This window comes from Ylistrum balloti, unplaced genomic scaffold (genome assembly GCF_031769215.1).
Source record: "Ylistrum balloti isolate Yb309-2 unplaced genomic scaffold, AGI_CSIRO_Ybal_v1 Utg370508, whole genome shotgun sequence".
Taxonomy (NCBI): Eukaryota; Metazoa; Mollusca; class Bivalvia; order Pectinida; family Pectinidae; genus Ylistrum; species Ylistrum balloti.
Genome location: NW_026782328.1, coordinates 19,604 through 42,208, shown reverse-complemented (window position 1 = coordinate 42,208; position 22,605 = coordinate 19,604). Strand labels below are relative to the sequence as shown.

At 36.4% G+C, this 22,605-nt stretch overlaps 2 protein-coding genes across 3 annotated transcripts; both read right to left on the bottom strand.

The window, feature by feature from the left end:
- Positions 1-5,782: 5,782 nt before the first annotated feature.
- Positions 5,783-22,605, bottom strand: LOC132555636 (histidine N-acetyltransferase-like). Of its 2 annotated transcripts, none has more exons than XM_060219984.1 (4): positions 22,462-22,605; positions 7,526-7,708; positions 7,036-7,263; positions 5,783-6,835 (listed from the first exon to the last, which is right to left on the bottom strand). In XM_060219984.1, the coding sequence occupies exons 2-4, from the start codon at positions 7,682-7,684 to the stop codon at positions 6,275-6,277; spliced, it is 948 nt and encodes a 315-aa protein (XP_060075967.1). In that variant the 5' UTR covers positions 7,685-7,708; positions 22,462-22,605; the 3' UTR covers positions 5,783-6,274. The 2 variants fall into 2 exon arrangements, with proteins under 2 accessions (XP_060075967.1, XP_060075968.1); XM_060219985.1 differs by having other exon boundaries at positions 22,485-22,605.
- Positions 13,553-14,671, bottom strand: LOC132555598 (uncharacterized). The gene has a single exon (XM_060219948.1). The coding sequence runs from the start codon at positions 14,669-14,671 to the stop codon at positions 13,553-13,555; it is 1,119 nt and encodes a 372-aa protein (XP_060075931.1).

Sequence of the window (22,605 nt, the reverse complement as noted above, 5' to 3'; positions counted from 1 at the left end):
GACAGAAATTATTCTTCGAAACCTTAACTAAGAAAGATCATCAAGATATATATTTCTCAATTTTTTTTGTAAGACCTTTTCGTAAAGACTTTTATTAATATGTTTTCTAGTGTTATGTATCTATCTGACTTTTATCATACAGAGATAATGTGTCTGATATTTTTACCAAGGTTTTTATTGAGTCTTCCTTATTCAACAATATTTTCCATTGGTTTGGTATAGCTTTTCTTAATTTTATTATTTCACTTATCAAATTTCGTTTTTCTTTTAGTTTGTTATAGATAAGATTTTCATCTATGAGACCTTGATCATTTGTCACATCTGCTATTCTGCTTATAACACTTTCAACCCAACCCTTATTGATCAGCGCTTTCCCTTTGAATTGTAAATGTCTGTTACCCGATATAATTTCGTTTCTTATGTCTGCAAAACTTTGAGGATCTTTTTTCGAGCCTCCACCAATTTTCAGTTGTTGATAAAAGTCAGTCACACTAGTTTTCAAATTCGGTATGTTTTTAATATTTTTCATATTCATTTTGAAAATTAACCAGTTGGATCCATAATTACTGAAGATTTCTTTAGGAATCAGTTTCCAATTTGCCTCAGATCCGTCTGTTAGTCTTTTCACACATCTCATTCTAATAATGTCGATATGTGACTCTAAGTCTCGTAACTGAAGCCCTCCCTGTTCGTATTTTCCTATTACTGTTTCCCTATTAACTTTGTAATCTCTTTTTTCCGTCCCAGAAGAAATCAAAGATACTTTTTTCTAATTCTTGTATCTTTTCTTTATCTACAGCTTGCATATTTGCTATATAGGTTATTTTTGGTATCAATAACGTTTGTATAACAACTGTTTTGCCAGTTAAAGTTAATTTCCTTTTCTTCCAGTTCTTCAACATTTAATCAATTGAAACGTTTTTGCTTTCCCCAGTTAAAATTCTTACAGACTTTTTATTAGTTCCAAAGAATATTCCTAATGATTTGATTTCCTTTTTGAATGTGATTCCTTCTTAAGTGTTGTTCCTTCCCTTTTTGCACCCTAACCACATTCCCTCTGTCTTATTTTTGTTTAATTGTAACCCAGATAATTCCCCAAACTTTTCGACAACGCTAATTGCATGTTTTATATCTTTTCGTTTCAAGAACAGAGTTGTATCATTAGTCAATTGTGCTATTTTCGAACTTTTTCCGCTTATCTTAAAACCGTCAATATCCTTTTCGTTTCTTCTTCTTGCTGCTAATATCTCTACTGCTATTACGAAAATCAAACAAGACAACGGACAGCCCTGCCTAATTCCACGGGATATTGAATATTCTTCTGTAATCCAATTATTTTTTTTACAAATCCTTTAATATCATTATAAAAAGTTTTTATCCAATTTATAAACGAAACTCCGAAACCAAATTTTTGAAGACTTGAGTACATAGAATTGTATTCTATGGTATCAAAAGTTTTTTTAAAGTCTAAAAATAGTAAACAACTGTCAATATCAAATTTCTCGGAATAGACAATTGTCTTGAATTTGTCTAATATTATAGCCAATGATTCTGTTTTTAATATATCCGTTTTGATCCGTGTGAACGATTTTTGGCATAACTGATTTTAATCTTGCTGCTAAAGAGTATGCGGCAATTTTATAATCAATGTTTAGTGGAGATATCGGTCTCCAATTTTCTAATTTAGCAACATTACCTTTTTTATAAATCAGAGAAACTAGTCCATATTTTTTGAGATTCGCTAAGTTCGCCATGGTCATAAGCTTCATTTAATGAATTAAATACTAAATTCTTTATTAGTTTCTAAACACGCCTGATAAAATTATAAGGTTAATCCATCTGTACCGGGTTTTTTTTCCCCATATGATTTAGTGCATGTTTGCATTCCTTTTCTGTTAGTTTACCACCACAAGATTTAGATTCGGTATTATTTAGCTGTTTAATAGTCGTGTAGAAATTTTCATAAAATGTTTTTATTTCTTTCAATATTTTTTCGGGATCTTGAATTAAAGTTCCGTTATCATTTTCAAGTTCATTTATTACTTTTGTTGTTTGTCTTTTCTTTTCAAGACTTTGAAAAATTTTCGTGTTTTTTTTTCTCCTCCTTCTTCAATTACTGTTCTCAGACGTTCTTCGAGTAAGCATATGTCTGATTTTTGTTTTTCTGATTTTAATGTGCTATATTTGATTGATTCGTTTTTTATCATAAGTTTGCAGTAATCCCATGTTTGCCGCCAACTTCGGTTATTCTCTTCACAGTAATGTTTTGAATTTTGAATACATTTAATAATTAGATTTTCATACTCTTTATCCACTAGTATACTGTTGTTTAGCTTCCATATTCCAGGACCCTTATCTTTACCCATAAATAATTCTAAAGATATACCTTGATGATCAGTACTTCTAATTTGTGCCGGTCTAATGTCCGATGATTTTACTAAATTGTTCATTGTATTTTCAATTACAAAGCAGTCGATCCTACTAGATTCTCCTTGTCTATTACGTCTCCACGTATACTGTGTTTTATGTCTATTCTTCTCCCTCCAAATGTCTCTAGTCTTAAAGATTTTTAAGCTGTTTAAGGCCGTAAGTTTTATTTTTTTTATAGCTTGAGAGGTACTTTTTCTATCATAACCTTTTAAAACTTCATTGGAATCGCCTCCAGCAATAATCATTCCAGTGCTTTTTTTCTTTTATATCATTCAACGCGGATTTTAAAAAACCGTTCCTCTCATTTTGATTATTTGAAACGTAAATATTAGCAATACTTAGAATTTTGTTTTCTATTTCATTATCTAATAAGACCAATCTACCGTCATCCTTATTTAGTTGATTTAGTATATTTTGTGTAAAATGTGTTTCCTGTAACAGACAAATGTCAAACTTTTGTTGTTTCATCCATTGTTATAGACGAAATCTCTTTCCTCATCCCTAAGTCCTTGGGCATTTAAGGAAAGAATATGTACTATATCTTTATTTTGCACGTTTGTTTATGGTTCATACTTGTCTGTGTTTTTTATTTTCTTTGTCTGACGGGGACGGGGGTGTTCGCGATTTCGATTGACTCCTGCGACGATTTTTCGAAGTATCAAAACCGCGGTTTCCCGCCTTGATGTATTTGTCTAATGTTTAAATCTGCTGTTTGTCTTTATTTCCTCCTCTTTTTCATTTTGCCTTCGTACTTTCCTCTTCCTTCTAGTGCTGGTTGCACCCGCCTTTGCCTCTGCTCCTTCCTCATTTGGTGTTTCTTCGTTCTGTGAATCTTCTTCGTTTTGTGTTTCTTCGTTTTGTGTTTCCTCTTCCGTGCCACTGCTAGCATGTTCCGTGTTCTGTATTTTTGTGCACTCTTGCCTTTTATGTCCATATTCTTTACAATATAGACATTTCCAGTCATTGGTACATTTTGCTTGTTCATGACCTTCTTCAAAGCACTTTTTACATTTTTTCATTTTGTTGCTCATTGTGTTGTCCCCTCGGATGACCATAGTGCCAAATAGACCCATAGTACCTTCCCATGTGCATTGTCTTGGGCAAATCTTTTTCGAGATTTTTTCGTAAAAACTATTCTGTCCCCTGTGTAACAATTATTACACGATCATCTACCGACAACGGAATGTTGGATACTTTTATCCTAGTTGTATAATCAGGGTCATGTTTCGGTTGCTTTGGATTTTCAGGTACCAGGAATACGTGTTTACCCCTAACGGTCACACCCCTACTGAGGAGTGTAACGCGATCGTCAGCCTTGTCGGGATATATCCTCCACACGTTCCCAGTACGTTCAATACCAGCGTATTTCAGCTCTAATCACATTTCCCAAACTCCTGTACACCTCTATATGGTTAAGCCATTATTTATTGACAGCATTGTAGCCAAAACATCAGACTCTTTTAGAAACAGGTTTTGCTGAACCATAGCCATACGGATATTGTATTTCATTTGACTGCATTATTTCATTCGGTATTGTATCGGAATTGACCTTTCGTGAACTTACCATTCATAACCTCTTCCCAGGTACCCGCTCGAGCAGTGTGAGCAGTGTTGTCACGCTCCGGTGATTGTCCGCTTACCTGCACATGCCCGGTTTGGGTCAATATGTCGCTCAGTGCAGACAATATCTTGTTTACATCAGTTGTATTGGAATACATATCTACTCAGTTAGGAATACTACCGTTAATTTGATTACACAAATTTGATACTAAAGCAGTTAACAATTCAATTATGCAAAAATTACCTACATTACTCAGGCGTAATCGTTGATATTTCACAAATTTTCTCGGAGCAAAATTCCACGACTTGCCTTGGGTAGCGGCAGATAACTCTCTCTACCCAGAGAGAGTTATCTGCCGCTACCTAGAGAGAGTTATTTATTTATTACTTAATACTTCACAATATAACTGTTCTGATAACGTATTTTCATGGTCTAAATCATTTAAGCAAATATACAGGAATAATGTAATGATAGCTTACATATAACTTTCATTTAAAAAATAATTCTCTGTTTTGCTTTGTCAAGCTTTAATTTCGTCTCGTGTATTCCAACGGGACGTCCATTATCCTTTTGTCGTTCATTTTATTTTTTTTCTTCAAAATTGATGCTAGACATGATTTTGACCAATTTCGTCAGAAGCATCATTGGGTGTGGGCCGAACGAAAAGTGTGTAGGGGATGAGAAGAAATTAATGAAAAAAACTTTGAATTACTTCTAAACGATTGATGGGAATTCGTGGATTGGTCCTGGTCCGAAGCATTTTTTGTACGAAGGGGAATAATCACCCCTTACTTAGGACAGATGGGCTTGAACCAAATCTGGTTTGGATAATTTTTAGGCGAAATGGAACCAACTTTGAACAAACGGTGGTCTTGTTTGTTCCCCAATTGACCGAAGGTAACGATAACTCAATTTTGTATAAATAGTGGGTTTGACCCCCATTTTGGCAAAGGGGTGGGTGCGCTTTGAAATCATGCTTTCAATGTTGGGATAAAAGTGTTTTTACTATGTTCGATCACAAGAATTGTAAATGCAGAGAGAGAACCAGTTTTGTATATATTGGTCACCTAACTTGAGGGGCAGGATCATGTAAATGAAATAGATATTTTATAAATTTCTTATCCCTCAGTACCAATAAAGTAGTTTCAGCCGAACCAATCCAGTCGAGCGATACGGGTCACATTGTGATTTATAATAATATACCGAGATATACTGATCCCAGATATTTTTGTGTGTTTCAGTGGGATCCCGGCCACAGTTGTCACATGTCACAGTTGTCCCCTTGATTATATTTGTGCATGGTGTCGACAGAGGAGATACATCGAGTGCATTAAAAAATACTGTTACCAATATAGGCGGCGCCTCCAATATCCCACGCCTTTCATGTCGTAGTCCATTAATTCTGGTTCAGGAATAATCACAAGATTGTTGAAGGAAAAGATTACAATGAAATATTCCAGTGTCTGACTTACTTCATGCTTTGACAAAATCTTATAATGCTTTAACCTTTTATGACCGGTATATTGTCGATTTTTTTCTTTTAATCACATAATCCGCATATTTTTCAGTGAATTCTTTGTGTTTATGTCACTAGCGTATTAAACCATAGCACATTTTTCATTGGGCGCGCTATTCAAAATTCTAATATAGTCATAATAAAGGCTCCGTTTGATTTTGTCTTCCTATTTTTCTGAATTATGTGACGAAAAGAGTATCAACTTTATTTTTATTTCATATGAGATTTTTAAGTTTTAATCTTTGCATTCACAAAAATAGATGCTAACACTCGTTTCAAAAAATCCAAAATGAAATGTAAACTCATCCTAAATATATTAACAGTTTGTGACATTATAACGCAAATATGATATAGAAGAATGATGATGAAATTTTATATTTTCTGCGTAGTAAACATTTTCGACCATGCCTTCCTCCTAACAGAATGCAAGTTATTTCATGTTAAATGATGCATGCAGTAAGACTGTGCCAACAATATTTCAGTTAATGATGGACACAGTCACTTTTTATCAATTTTCTTAATCTGTTCATTTCTATATTAGCCTCTAAACACGAGGATTGATTTTCATTCAGTTTCAGTTTAAATGTCATTGATTTTTTATATGAGTTCTAAGTATATTTGGTAACACCGTGTGGTAATAACTTTATATCACCCTGATACATATAACAATGACCTCAGCAAATTTAAGGATATGACATCGGCTGAATGAACAATGAATGTATATATTACATAATCTAATTAAACATGTGTCAAGGATAGCAAGTCAGTCAATATTTCGATAGTGGAACCATAGGCTCTTCCATTCCATACATCACTTTTGAGTGAAAGTTGTTGGATACATTCATTCCGAATTGATGCATCGTTTGTGTTAGAACATCTGCATCATGTGTGCCATGTTCATAATGTAACAATAAATTGATGTTCTCTTTTCCAAATGTTGAGCACTTCCCGAGATGCTCCGCCATGTGAATTGACAGGATTTCTTCGGTGAAGTTGCCGTAGAGTTCAACGTTGTATCGAATTCCATTAGGTACGCTGTACCCAACAGCCAGTGAAATGCATTCTAACCCTTCTGACTTGCCGTCTTTCAAATCACTGCCCAAAATGTGACAAAATTCGTTGAAGAAGTGATCAACGTTAGTTGCCAACAGACGATACGGTACCCAGTCAACTATTATTCTTCTTTGTGGGAACAGTTTGTCCGTGTCTGTTTTGGATGACAGCAATTTCTTTAGGTCTTCCTTGGTTAGGATCCTGACTATGGTGTTATCAACGGTAGGCAGGGAAGGGAGGATATTTGACATTAGTCCTTTGTAGAACAGGATCGCCTATACGAATTGAAAAGAATTAAAACTGTTGCTTATTTGTTTGAAACAACGGAATCAATTACTTTTCTCAGGGATAATCAATTTTTAGTTTTACTGGAGCAAATGAGAATGGCGGAAATTTTGTAAGCTCTCTTCTTGACACATGTATATTTGATATGATTTTTTCATATGTGATTATTTCATTAAATTAAATAACACACCTTCTGTAATACAAGTTCAGCTCTTCCTTCCTCTACTCTCTGTAAGAGAGTCTTGTTTCCAGATGTGTACACCGAACGTATAAGCTTAGGTTTATTTGCATTGTCCCGTGTAATGGCGTTTCTCAGATGATAGGCCAACCCTCTACCTACGTATTCTTTACGGATGCGTGCTGCACGTGCTATTAATGTTTCTCCATCATCAATGAGAGAAACGCATTCAAACCCTACCTATAAAGAAAACAATAATAGATCGCTAAAAAGTATATATAAATCGTAGCATAAACTGATGCTTGTTTGATGTGAAAATCTTACAGTGCCAAATTGTAGAAAGTTTGGAAAAATCAAAAGCTGGATCTGGATCTTCCCAATGGGAATTAACTAAAATTTTCCACGGGTTCCATGTTAAAATCAGACTGATGTAGTATTTTATCAGAAGTTTTGTCATACATGCGCCTGATTGACTGATTAATTGTTGCTATGCATTACTAACCATAATCTCATTCACGAATACGGCATACCCAGTGTGATTGGTCATGATTGTCCGGTATAGGGCAGGTAGGTAGTCCAGCCCATCATAGACGTCCGTCCGGATAGCCATAACAGAATCATAGTCTTCAATACCAACCTTTCTACATTCTATACAATCCATGGTATTACTCGATGTAACTCGTTCCTAGCAAAAAAATAATAGTTATAACATTAGTAGGAGGGTCAGACTATGATGTACTTTTCCGAAATTATTGACAATCACCATGAAATAAAGATGTTTATAACACGGAGACAATTCTGAACTGTCCTAGCATGGCTTGAAAATAAACAATTGAAATAAACAATGATTCAACTTAAACAAATCAGACCAGTCTTTTAATCCTATCAAAGTTCTTGCAACAATTAATGTGGAAGAAACAAGGCACTAAGCTTACTGATGTTACAATTAATATTACAAATCGTAAGGTAGGTTATTGCCCTTGGTTGGCACTAGACAGGGAAAAAATCAGCAGAGACAATTCATACAAATTTTAGTGTTTTTTTCACTAAAATTTCTGGTTGATTTTTGGCAAACCTTGAATATTAGTGCCACTTATCCTAAGGAGAGAAGGAGGGGATGAGTAATCAAGGGGTTTCCAGAGAATTCAGTGTACATTTCTACACTAGGAATTTATATAGAATAACCCATGAAGAAGTACTAGCAGGCATTGAAGAGGTCCTAGGTAGGGGATGTGTGAAGTGTATACAGCTGACAACAGCAAACTCTGAATGCATTGTAACTTTGTCCAGCAAAGATAAGAAAAGAGACATGATCATCAATGGAATTAATGTGAGAAATCGATTCTTCCGTGTTTTAGATGTGGAAAAGAATGTAACAAATGTGACAATCAAAGACGCACCATATGAATTAAGTGACCAATTTATTAACACACTAATGTTACAGTTTGGAGAGGTAGTACCCGGGAGTCTAAAGAGGGGAACACTCAAAGACTCTGATATTGAAACTGGAGTTAGGTACATTCAACTACTTAATGCTAAAACAGTGATCCCAAATGAAACAAAATTTGGGAATTATACAGTGAGGATATATGCGGATAATAACAGGACAGTGTGTCGTTTTTGTTCGGGGACAGATCACCCCTTTTTTCGGTGCCCCAATAAACCAACAATACCAAGGCAGTGTCACAGGTGTAAGAGCACTTCTCACCTAGTAAGGGATTGCCCAGAGCCAGACCTGAGAAACAAAGGTCAGCTAGCACCTGGCCACAATGAACTGCAGTCTGAGGAAAATAGCACAAAGGTGAGATCTTTTGACAACAGTGACTATCATGAAACAAGTAACGCTATCAGGAACGTAGACCTCACACCTATAGATACTCTGCAACAGGAGTCGTCACAAACTCGAAGTATACTAGGAATTACAACTGTGATACTTGGTGCCTCCAACTGTAATCGGTTGGATATATCAGATCCAAACATGAAAATTGTATCTGTAAATTTGGTGGTTATTTCAAGAATAATGAGGGCGAACACCATATCCGGTTCCAGCCATTTATTAGGTAAAACCCTAAAGACCCCCAACAATGGGTTAAGGGTCCTAAAGTAACATAGGGCTCGATCGTAGGCAAATGACTGATATCATTGGATCGGAGATCTAGATGATTAAATTTACGGGACAAATGTGTTCGTAAGCCGGACGGAGGTTTCAATCGTCTGTAGTAGTCAATGTCCCCTTTGTCCACTAAAAACCCGCCAAATACAGACAAAGACCAAAGAACGAAAACGAGACAATAACTGGACATATATAGACACACTACGTCACACGGGCAAACTGGACATATAGACGCAACATATATACATACATTTATAACGATCACAGACGGCGCGAAAATCCCAACGACGCGACGCTAGACAACAGCGGCCAAAATTACATAAAACTTAACCCTATTACATCCTCCCCCCGCTAAGGAAAAGGGACGCCCTCGTCACCTAAATTATACGAGGATAATTCACACCATGTCAACATTTGTTGATATACTTATCAAAGAGAATAGCTCACATACTACATATTAACATCACTAAATATTCAATTCTGAAATAGATTAAAAGCAAATATAATTCACGACAAACATAAAGTGAAAATGTCGCAATCACTGATAAAATGAATTACAAACTGTCAAAGGTAAACATAAATATCAAAATAAGAAAAGACGTTTAAGGCTTATATATCACAAATGATTCTGATTAAAGCAGTGGTAGCATCTGGATTAATTCTGGAAAACACACCTTCCTTTGCCAAGTTTTCCAAAAGCTTTGCCTTAAGGTTCCACGAAGCAACATTTACTTGCGAACTCTTTGCTCCTCCCATTACAAATTCACCCGAAGTTTGCCATTGTGGCGGTCTGGAAATTCGTGTAGATCTTCGGGGAAGAGGCACCGGACGCTCTGACACATGTTCCTCGTTCGTATGAGATTCGTCTTGGTCCAAGACATCATCAGTTGGGATGACAACTGTATCCTGCCCAAGTTCACCAGTAGATGACACTACTGAGTCTGACTTCGGAACATCATCTTGTTTTACGTCTTTATTGGCATCATCTGCTGGTCCTCCCTCCTCAGTAGAGAACTGGTCGTCACCAGGCGGACCAGTGGCAGACACAGGAGAGCCTGGATCGTCATCCGGATCCCGTACTGCCGTATCGCCTTCTTCATCATCTGACTCCGAACTGCCAGCTGTACAAGGTAGACTCATGACGGGTGCAATTGTAGGCGTGGACTAAAGATGGGATATATGCCTTCCAATCCTTCTTTTCTTCTGGTTTCAGAGTGCGAAGCATAGAGATGAGGGTACGATTAAACCGCTCAGTAATTCCATTTCCCATGGGATGGTAGGGGGTAGTATGTGATTTCTCCATCCCGAGAAGATCACAAAGTTCCGATATAACTTCACTTTCAAAGTTTGGGCCTTGATCAGAATGTAGGTGTCTTGGAATACCATAGTGAATGATGAAATTGTTGTAAAGGGTAGCAGCTGTTGTCTTCGCAGTTTGGTCTCGAGTTGGAAATGCCTGCGCGTACTTTGTAAAATGGTCTGTGACAACAAGGACGTTGGCAAATCCTCCTTTACATGGTTCCAGAGACAGAAAATCCATGCACACTAACTCAAGCGGATGAGAAGTGTGTATCTCAACCAAGGGTGCTCGCTCATTCCTCGAAGTCTTAGCTCGGATACAGCGTGGACACTCGTTGACCCACTCCTCTACATCCTTCGTCATGTTGGGCCAGTAGAATCTGTCACGTAGTAGAGATAATACCCTGTCCCTCCCAGGATGTCCTATGTCATCATGGAGTCCTTTCAAGGCTTTCTTGATGTAGGCCGAGGGTAAAACTAGCTGGTAGTGGTATACACCATCTCTATTAACCTCCTTAAACAGAACGCCACGACGCATCGTCAAGCTGTCAGCAATCTTGAACATCTGGGAATTCTCTTTAGTCGCAGGAAAATCTCGACGATTCGGTTTCCTGTACTTGGATACTAACTGCATCCATGGACGCAACAACACATCTTGTCGTTGGACTCTTCTCCAATCCTTTGATGTCATCTTCTCTAAATCACCAACGCAAGGATCATCAAGGGCATCAGCAACTTGCGCAGGTGAACAAAGACTTTCCACAAAAGACAGCGAAGAAGTGATGGACTGGCTAACTGCACGGACAGAATCCATGGTCATCGGAAGCCTGGAAAGTGCATCTGCATCAGCATTGCTTTTTCCTGGCCGATAGCGAATGTCGAAATCAAAAGCAGCTAACGCAGAAACCCATCTGTGTCCAGTTGCATCCAACTTCGCTGACGTCAAGACATATGTTAAAGGGTTGTTGTCCGTGAAAACCGTAAATCGTTGTCCATAGAGATAATCGTTAAATTTCTCAGTAACAGCCCATTTAAGCGCAAGGAACTCTAATTTGTGGGCGGGGTAGTTCCGTTCTGATTTGGAGAGTCCTCTACTTGCGAAGCTGATTGCGCGGAGACTGTCACCCTGATGTTGATATAAGACGGCTCCTAATCCCTGTCCACATGCATCAGTATGGAGTTCAAATGGCTGGTTTGGCTGAGCATATCCAAGTACTGGTGGTGTTGACAAACAGTCCTTAAGCTTCTGAAAGGCTTGCATCTCAGCTTGACCCCATTTCCAGTCGGAATCCGAGTTCTTCTTTGTCTTGTTCTTCTTTCCTCCAATCTTGGCACAAGCAGGTAACAGCTCGTTCAAGGGTTTAGCAATCTTAGCGAAGTCCTTGAGGAACTTCCGATAATACCCTGCAAAGCCCAAAAAGGCACGGACTTCCTCTGGAGTAGTGGGCTCTGGCCAGTTCAGTACCTTCTCGATCTTGCTTGGATCTGGTGAAATTCCCTCCTCAGAAATCATATGTCCAAGGTACACTGCTCTCCTTTGGAAAAACTTACATTTCTTCGGAGACAACTTCAAACCGCACTTTCTTAATCTCTGAAGTACCTTTTCCAATCGGCGAATATGTTCCTCAAAAGTGTTTGAAAAGATAATGAGATCGTCCAAGTAAATCAGGCAGATGTTGAGATGAAGGTCCCCTAGGCATTCCTCCATTAACCGCTGGTATGTTGCGGGAGCGTTCGACAGGCCAAATGGCATCCTGGTATATTCATAAAAACCAAGGGGCCCAACTGTAAAAGCTGTACGTTCCTTATGACAGTCATCAACCTCAACCTGATGGTAGCCTGACTTCATATCCAGGACTGTGAAGTATCTTGCTCCAGACAAACACTCAAGAATATCCTCAATTCTGGGCAAAGCATAAGAATCACGTATCGTCCTCTTGTTAATTTCTCTGAAGTCAACACACATACGTAGTTCTCCGTTCTTTTTCTTGGCTAGAACAACTGGCGAAGACCACGGGCTGTGTGACGGACGGATGATCCCTATGTCCAGAAGAGTATGGAGATGGTTCTTTACTTCCTCGTACATTGATGGGGGTATCCTTCTGTGTCGTTGCTTGATAGGCGTTGAATCATGCATGTCTATCCTGTGCCTAACTGCATTGGAAAATCCAATATCCTTATCATTCTTGGAGAAGATATCCTTAAAGGACATGATGAGTTGTCTCCCCTCCTCAATTTCTGTAGCTGAGAGAAAATCTTCATCAATCTCAATCTTCTCCATCAACTTTTCTATCTCCTCTACTTCATCTGTCTGGTCATCCTTATCCAGAATGGTAACTGGTGTAATCTCACACAGTAAAGCCTTTGGCGACACAGATAAACACCAACTGGTAGTGTTAGCAAGCTCCACCTCCACATTCCTATTTCCTTGGTAATGGTAGGAGATCAATCCAGGAGTAATATCCAAACCTTCTGAGGTAACACAGTCTGTGGCTGGCTGGATTATCGCACAAGTGGGATGGTAAGGTAATTCTCTATCGGAGTAAGTCTTCACCTTCACCTGCGTATTAGGCTTAATATTGATGACCTTATCCTCGGCACATCTCAGGACACCAAGGCAAAAATTCCTCCGATTGAGTTCCTTTTCCCTTAGAGAAAGACATCTGAAAGCCAAAAACCAAGGCGTAAACAAATCTGCACTCTGTAGAAATCTTGCTCCGTTATGTTCACGACACTTGTCCATAAGCACAGTCAAAACATTTGTGCCTAACAAAACTGGTACTTTGCTGTTGTAATCACTGTCAGGAACAACTAAAAGAATACAGTCCTGCACATTAGTACCTGATAGTCCTGGCAACTCAACACTAACTTCAATAAATCCATGATAGGGTAGTGGATTACCACCTGCACATTCAACATTTAAAATACAGTCCAATGGTTGTATAGGCAAGTGTGACAAATGCATATTATAAAATGATTCTCCAACTGTTGATACAGTAGAACCAGTGTCCAGTAATGAAGTGACCTTATGTCCGGCTATAAGAATGTCCACTTCGTTTGAAGAACCAACAAGTTGAACTTGATCTTCTGTATCTGTAGGAGACTGTAATATGAAACCTATGGCCGTCCCCTTCCCACAGGTCCTTTTCCGTTTAAATGACGACCTCGGTTGTTGAACTGACCTCTACGTTGATGATCAAGTCTGACCTTGCATCCTAGCTGTATGTGTCCATACTGTCCACAACGCCAGCACTGAGGTTCATTGGAGGAATCATCAGTATCACTCCTGTTCAAGGTATCACCACGCTCCTTGTGTTCTCTCTTCTTAGTAGGCTGTTGATACTGTTGGTATTCCTGTGACTTATGAGGCTTCTTCTGTTGATGTGCACTCGATTTCCATGACTTGACATCCGCAGAAAGCTGCTTAATCTTTCCTTCTAACTTATCCAGTCGACTATCTTCTGTAACACTGGCATCTATCATCTTTGTAGTGGCTGACTTGGCACTGGCCCCTGTACCTTCCATCTTCATTTCAGATTCCAATTTCCTAAGTTCCACTTTCAGCTCGTTGTAGTCTTTAGTAAGCTCATACTTTGTTGCTGATCTTTCCTTCAACTTGGGTAAGAGTCCTTTCCATATGCGACTATGAAGCATATCATTCCTCTTTGATTGAGACAACATCTCGCATCTTGACACCTTCATCAAAAGATCTTCCAGTCTGCAACCCCAGGAGGCAACATCCTCTCCTTCCTGTTGGTGTGCGCTGAAAAATTTCCCAAGAAGAGCCTCGTGATCATCAACAACACCGTAGTTGGTTTCCAGATGGGCAAGTAAATCACCAACTGATGCTTTGGGGCCAAGTCTCATAGCAATCATCCCTGCATTTCCCCTCAAAGAACTTCTGATGACACGTAAAGCTGTTTCCTTGGGGATGGTCTCATCTCGCAGTAGACAGTCAGCATCATATTTCCAGAGCTCATAAGGAACTTCTCCCTTAGATGTAGGATCACCACTAAAGAATGGTAGGCGTGGAGGCTGAGTAAACACATGCTGTTTGGATGGTCCTCCAGCAATAGGTTCCTTTGGTTTAACATCCTTCCCTGACTTTGAGATGGCTCCTGTTGATGACATGTAGTCTAACATCCAGTTCTTGAACTCTTCAGCAGAATCACATTTCGGAGTAACTCCCATCTCTGCAAACACATCTTTTATCTTCTCTAACTGGTCACTATCCATGGTTATAAATGGTGTCAAGCAGAAAATCAAAAGTCCAAAGTAACAGAAGTACATGTATAAAGAATACTTAGGCACAAAATTAAAGAAATAGTACAAAGAAAAAGAAGACCAGAGTTCCTGAAAACAAACAAGTAAAGTACAAGATACAGTTCAAATATCTATAGATCAACACCTGAAATATAAATGTGAAGTCCAAACCCCTGCAAATTAATGGTGAAACAGTCCAAATCTGGAATGAAAATACATGTGTATACAAAACAGTACCAAATTGAAAAGAATTGAACACAAAACAAGCGTATGAATGGAATGCAATACAGTACAGCAGGCTCAAGTGAAAACTATGCACGAAAATCAGCGAAATTTAAACGCAACAACGCGAAATGATACGGTAAGGCTATAAAGTATACGGCAGAATGACAAAACAAATAAGGACACCAAAACATGAAAAACACTTTGAGCACAAGGTAAATAAACATTCATCAGTCAGTAAATGTCAAAAACCATGTCAAAAACCTCCATGTCAAAATAAATACCAAAACCAGGGTGGAAAATAAATAACTAAACAAATAAATAAATAAATTCTAGCAATGAAAGAAATAAATAAGTACCAAAACACTAAATTCAGCAAAATACACACATTCACATTAAATCATACAATGCAATGCAATAAATAAATAAATAAATCCAATAATTACTATGAAATTTCAATATCAGATTATTAAATACAAGAAAATACAATAATCTTACTCAATACAGTCTGATAACCAATGTCAATAAAGTTCCGGAAGAAAGAATCCAAAACCGGAAGTAGCAAAATAATAAAAATCAGTAAAGTTTAATTTCAGTCTATCTGAAGAAAATAATGCCTATGGTTTCCTTCACAACAGGAGCATTCCAAGTAAATAAATTAAACAGTTCAGCATGTTGAGTGAAATCCTCAAAAGCAGGTAGAAATAATGTCACAACATGTATCAGCTTCTGGAATCGGGAATACATAAGGAACACAGAAGTCCATATGCGAAGACAAATCTGATCACTGTAATGATAGTGAACAGGTGAAATCTGTCAGTCTATCGTTATCGGGTGTACCGGACCGTATCAAACACAGGTAAAGTTCAATCAAGGCATAATAATCATAGCGAAGCAGAGAAACAGTTACCTGAACATACGACACAACCACTGGGTATTAATACTGTAAAACATTACTGTCTTTACTTCACCGAAATACCAACGTTGTCACTTTGTCACTCACGTGTTGGAAACCGGAAGTAGGGTAAACCGGAACACTTATGGTGCGTAGTACAATCAGAAGTAAAAGAATGGAACTGTCCGGATCAGAAATTCTGCATCACGGTAGGCTGTCTCATCCCTTCATCTTACTGTCGAGTCCCTACATGGGCGCCACTGTAAATTTGGTGGTTATTTCAAGAATAATGAGGGCGAACACCATATCCGGTTCCAGCCATTTATTAGGTAAAACCCTAAAGACCCCCAACAATGGGTTAAGGGTCCTAAAGTAACATAGGGCTCGATCGTAGGCAAATGACTGATATCATTGGATCGTAGATCTAGATGATTAAATTTACGGGACAAATGTGTTCGTAAGCCGGACGGAGGTTTCAATCGTCTGTAGTAGTCAATGTCCCCTTTGTCCACTAAAAACCCGCCAAATACAGACAAAGACCAAAGAACGAAAACGAGACAATAACTGGACATATATAGACACACTACGTCACACGGGCAAACTGGACATATAGACGCAACATATATACATACATTTATAACGATCACAGACGGCGCGAAAATCCCAACGACGCGACGCTAGACAACAGCGGCCAAAATTACATAAAACTTAACCCTATTACATCTCCAAATCAGGGGCTACAGTTGGCAAAGTAGAAGAACTTCTACAACTTTGTGAACAGGACCCGTCTATTAACAGTACAGTGGTGGAGGATGTGGTGGTCCATCTTGGAACCAATGATGTTACCAAGAATTCAAGCAATAGCATTGACAATATCACCATTAATTTTACTACAGCAGTGGAGAAAATAAGATTTCATTTTCCAAGGTCAAGGATTACACTGTGTAGCATCCTGCCTAAGCGAGGGAAAAGTGTTCAGAGTGACAAAATAAATCATGTGATTACCAGTGTAAATAGTTTTGTGAAAACTCTGTGTAAACGAACAAACCACTACTATATGGAACTTGAAAAAGGCTTTACCAACAAAGGTACAATTGTTAGAGCCTGTTATGACCAAAATGACCCTACTGGCATTCACATCAGCCCCCATGGGGCGAGTGTCCTGACCAGGATGATTCTCGACCATGTACAGACTGTGAAACAGACCAAAAAGAGGAGCATTAGTGCAACATCCATGAGTCCCCAAAGTGGAGTCTCAAAACAGGGAAGAGTAGATGATGAATTCTCATAAGAGGGAAGTATCCTACAAACTCTCATATAGTTTTTATATTAGTCTGATGTGACTGATTTAGGGTGTTATCTACTTATGTAAATAGTTCCTAAAAAAAAAAAAAAAAATTCTCATCAATGTATCTAAAAATCATTTCTATGAATGTAAATGGGTTGAATAACAATGCAAAACAGAGAAATATTTTTTTCTGGTTAACAACCCAAAAAATGGATATTGCTTTTTTACAAGAAACACACTGTGAGGATAATAAAGTACAATTTAAGTGGGACAAAGAGTGGAATGGAAAAACCTATTGGGCAAATGGCAATTCATCATCATGGGGAGTTGCTATTTTCATAAGGAAAGGGTTAAATATTAAGACTATGGAAAGCCTTACAGATGTGAATGGAAGATTTATTTGTCTAAAGATTAAAATTGAAACTGAAGTTTTCTGGTTGACAAATGTGTACGCACCCAATGAAGAACAGGATAAAATAGACTTTTTCAAAAATATGAGTGAAAAACTTAGTGATGTACCTTTCAGTAATACCAAACATATAGTAGGTGGGGATTTTAATTGCATACAAAATATAAAATCAGACAGGAAAAATTGCACCTCAATGACTGAGACAGGTCAGGATGAATTGAAAGAGCTGATCAAATCTATAGATGTTGAAGATATTTGGAGACGTAGGCACCCAGGAATTAAATCATACACTTTCAAAAGAGGCAGGAAACAATCCAGAATTGATTATTTTTTAACTAGTAAATCAATAGATTATTTAGTAACATATTCTAATATAGAGTTATGTCCCTTTACTGAGAATGACCATTATGGCTCACCGGTAATAATTTTTAACTTCAGTGAAGTAGAAATAGGAAAAGGATATTGGAAAATGAATTCATAAATAATTAAATCTGAAATATTCAAAGATTTGTTTAAGAACTTTTGGGAAAAATGGAAAGATAATATAAATGAGTATGAGAGTAAAATTCAATGGTGGGAATTAACTAAAATCAAAGTACAGGAATTAAGTATAATGAGCAGTCATATCATAAATAAACCCAAAAATCATATAAAAAAGTTAGAATCAAAATTAGTAGATATACACAGAAGAAAAGACACAGATAAGGAGTTTGATGAAACAGAATTGTTTAATATCTCAGCAGAAATTCAATCTTATTACAATAGTCTCGCAGAAGCAGCTAGAGTTCGATCAAGAGTGCAATGGTATGAGGAAGGTGAAAGATCTACTAATTACTTTTTTAATTTAGAAAAATCTAGGGCTCAAAATAAACAATGGACTACAGTGAAATGTGAAAACGGTCTCTACAGTTCAGATATAGAAAAAATTCTGGAGGAACAAGTTAAATTTTATCAGAAACTGTTTACTTCAGAGGGATGGAATGAACAGGAAGCAGAGAAGCTTTTAATGAATGTAGATGCAAGATTAACAGAAGCAGAAAAACTAGATTGTGATAAAATTCCTACTGAAGAAGAAATTTTAAAAGTCATTAAAACTCTGAAAAAAAGTAAGGCACCGGGGAGTGATGGGATAATTTCTGAATTCTATCAACTCTTTTGGCATATGATCAAAAAGCAACTGACTGAAGTAATAGTGGAAATTTTTAATTCTAAAGTTTTGTCTTCTTCTCAGTACAGAGGAATAATTAGATTAATGTATAAGCAAGGGGAGAGGGAAGATATATCAAACTGGCGACCGATCACCCTTCTTAACACTGATTATAAGATTATAGCCAAGTTAATAGCAGAAAGAATAAAACCATTACTACAAAATATTATACATAGCGATCAGAGAGGGTTTATTAAAGGCAGGAATATAGAAGAATCAATACGATTATTAACTGATATTGTCGATTACACAGATATGGAGCAGAAGGGAGGTATTATTATCTTCTTAGATCAACAAAAAGCGTTTGATAGAGTGGAATGGGGTTGGTTAGAAAAATGTCTAGAGAAGTTCAATTTTGGAAAATCAATGAGAGAATATATAAATATGACCTATAAATTTTCAAAAAGTTGTATTCTAACAAATGGACACTTGTCTAAATTCTTCAAAATATCGCGTTCAGTAAAACAAGGGTGCCCTTTAGCACCAATATTATATATTATTCAGGCAGAGGCAATGGCATGTTCAATAAGGAAAGATAATAATATAACTGGAATCGATCTACCAATAGTCAATGATGTAAAGTTACAAACTAAAATTAGCATGTTCGCGGACGACTCTCAACTATTTTTAAGTAAAGAAAATTGCATTAAATATCTTTTTAAAGTACTTGAATGCTACGAGAAAGCTTCAGGCGCACGTATCAATAAGAAGAAAACAAAAGGTATGTATATTGGTAGTTGGAAGCAACGACCTCCAAACTACATGGAGATATCATGGGTGACAGACAACATTAAAGTTCTAGGAATTTATATGGGGTACAATATAGATAAAAAACGGGTATGGGAAAATAAAATAAAAAAAATAGAAAGCATAATTAAAACATGGAGACCAAGACATTTGACACTAGAAGGAAAAACCCTTATAATTAAGTCACTGTTGTGTTCACAGTTGACATATGAATTAGCACAAAACACAATACCAAATGAATATAAGCGTAGAATAAATATATTAATCTATGAATTTCTGTGGGGAAGTAAAATAAACAAAGTTTCAAAAGAAGCTGTTTATCTAGAAAAGAAAGAAGGAGGCTTGAACATGGTAGACCTAGATGTCATTATTGCAATAAACAGAATTAAATTAATATACCGTCTTATTCACTGTGATATCCAATCTTGGAACATAATTGAGAAAAATATGTTGCAAAAATATGATGCAGTATATCATGCAAATTATTTTTTATGCAGATGTAGTAACATTAAGAATTTAGAAATTAGCAAAATCTCAGAAATATATTTAGAAGGGCTGTTCTATTGGCAAAAGTTGCTGAGAACCACTTCTATTTCCACTTCAGATGATGTACTCAACCAGAACTTATTTGGAAACCACAATCTACTATTTAAAAACAGTCCTATATTTTATAAAGGGTGGGCAAGTAGTGGGATTACCAAGGTTCAAGATATTTGGGATACGGAACAGCATGACTTTATTACATCAGGAGAATTACTTAAAAAATTAAGATTAAAGAATAATTGGATATCAGAGTATACAACTATAAGAAAAGCCTTCTCTTTGGAATGGAAAAATATGCTACAAAATAACAATGGAAACAATAGAGTTAAATTCAAAATTACAGAAGATTTATATTTCATTTATGGTAAAAATTTGCTGGCACTAAATAAACTATTTAATAAAGCTATTAAAAATGTATTGTTTCAAACAGCAAATCAGATAAAATCTATTCAGAAATGGGATACAGACTACAATCTAGAGTGGAAAGCAGTTTGGCATTCATTAAACAGCAGTAGACTAGAAAAAAAAGTAAAAGATTTTCAGTGGAGAAGTATACACAGAATTATAACCACTGAACACAAATTGAAAGAAATGAAGAAATCAAATGGTCTTTGTAATTTTTGTAAGGAAGAACAAGAAACACAACAACATCTTTTTAGTGAGTGCAGATTGAGTGAAGAGGTATGGCTACAAATTGAAAGGTTATTGAATGAGTGTCTCTTTAATGTTTCAGTAGATTATCAGTATATAGTTTTAACTGATAAAGAAAGGATTTTTGGTATATCAGAATATCCAGAGAACATCAACAAACTCTGTAACATTGTAATTTTTTCATTCTAAGTGGTTAATCTGGAAGGCCAGAAATTCAAAGAAATTTGAAAATGAAATACAAAATCCACTATCTCTAATTGGTAAGATAAGAAATGAGTTGAGAGACAGAATAGATATGATAATAAGGACAAATAGAGAAGATTTCAGATTCTATCAGTTGTTACATGCATTAAAAATACAGTTATAAATGTTTGTCAACTATGTTATATCCTAGGTGCTGATTCTGTTTCAGAGCAAATTAAATGTGTTTTTACACATGTGCCCTGAAGTAATGATATATGAAAATATATATATATATATATAAATCATATTTCTGTACCAGGTACTGAAATATTATGTGTAATAGGTATTATGATAAAGACAAGTGTTGTGAGTGGGAAATACAAATATCTGTAATACATTGTACTGTATGAATTGCTAATGGAAATAAAAAAATTAGAGAGAAAAAAATATTACAAATCGTTAACATATACTAGTCAAATATGAGCTGATAGTACGTTTACACACAGTTATCAGTAGACATGTTTATGTATATAGGTATCCATGCACATGTATAGACGAATTCTTGTTATCACAATGGTCAGGATAACTTATATCTATCGGAAAGCTAGACGAATATCAATATTCATTGTATTTATTTATAGCCGATTTTGAAAGTAGACCCCCACATCATAGCTTTAGATCCACCAAAATGTTTTAACAACATTTAATATGGACAAAACTTATTGTTAGTACCATTAAAATTGCAAAGCGAATAAGGTTTAACACACTGTTAATATTTACCAGTCAATTATGAACTGATAATTGATATTATGGTTTTGAAACATAATCTCACATTTAGTCAAACCCTTGTTAACACAGTGGTGAGGATATTAATGGTCATCATATTCGTGGTTTTTATCTATATTTGGTCTCGAGCCACACGACTCTCAGTTAAATTCATAGTCATGGTCATATTCATATTTGCTGTTTATAGGCAATATAGAAAAATAGACCTACATCCCCGCAGGTCCATCATTTTTTAAAGAATATTATGTACTTTAAGACACCACCACTTTCGATGATGCTATTGGTGATCCAGTGCCTTCAGATAGTTCACCTAAGCCGGATCTATAAGTTCAAACACACAAGTGAACAAACTATGCATCAACGAAGCTCTCTCTAAAGCTATATCATTAGTGTATACTAAAGCCTTGTTTCTTAAAAAATCATATCAGACACCTGATATGATTAGTATACAATTATATCACATATCAATACACTTAATCTACATATAATGTAGGGTTACATTTTGTAGCAAACGTGTTCTTGATTTGCAGAAATTAACCGAAATCAAGTTTTAAAAAAATCTGAATAACAAATTCATTGATGTGTATATATAAAATCCAATACTCTACATTACTGTAGTCAGCAAATATCTTACATTGTTTAGAGCTACTGAGGTACATATAGATCTGAGTGTGTTTTATATTTACTTTCAGTACCTACATGTACATGCTACATAAGGAACTATATATACATGAGTTAACTTGAAAAAAGACTCTTCTAACGTTGTCTTCTTTACCAGTTTATGCAGAATAGTTTTTTTTACATTACATATTGTAAATCAATGTGTACTCACTTCTAATGTCTTAAAAATGTTACCTCAGTTCTGTTATATAACTGTTACCACCCAAAACGTCATCCAAAATGTAACGTTTACTATTAGCATCTAAGAATGAAAACTGTAAATGCAGCAATTCAAGTTATCCTGTAGAAATTTAGT

Coding starts and splice junctions, on each gene's coding strand:
- LOC132555636 (XM_060219984.1), bottom strand. CDS start 7,684: ATGGATTGTATAGAATGTAGAAAGGTTGGTATTGAAGACTATGATTCT. Junction 7,264..7,525: donor TATTCGTGAATGAGATTATG/GTTAGTAATGCA, acceptor TTTTCTTTATAG/GTAGGGTTTGAATGCGTTTC. Junction 6,836..7,035: donor CTGAACTTGTATTACAGAAG/GTGTGTTATTTA, acceptor CAATTCGTATAG/GCGATCCTGTTCTACAAAGG.
- LOC132555598 (XM_060219948.1), bottom strand. CDS start 14,671: ATGGATAGTGACCAGTTAGAGAAGATAAAAGATGTGTTTGCAGAGATG.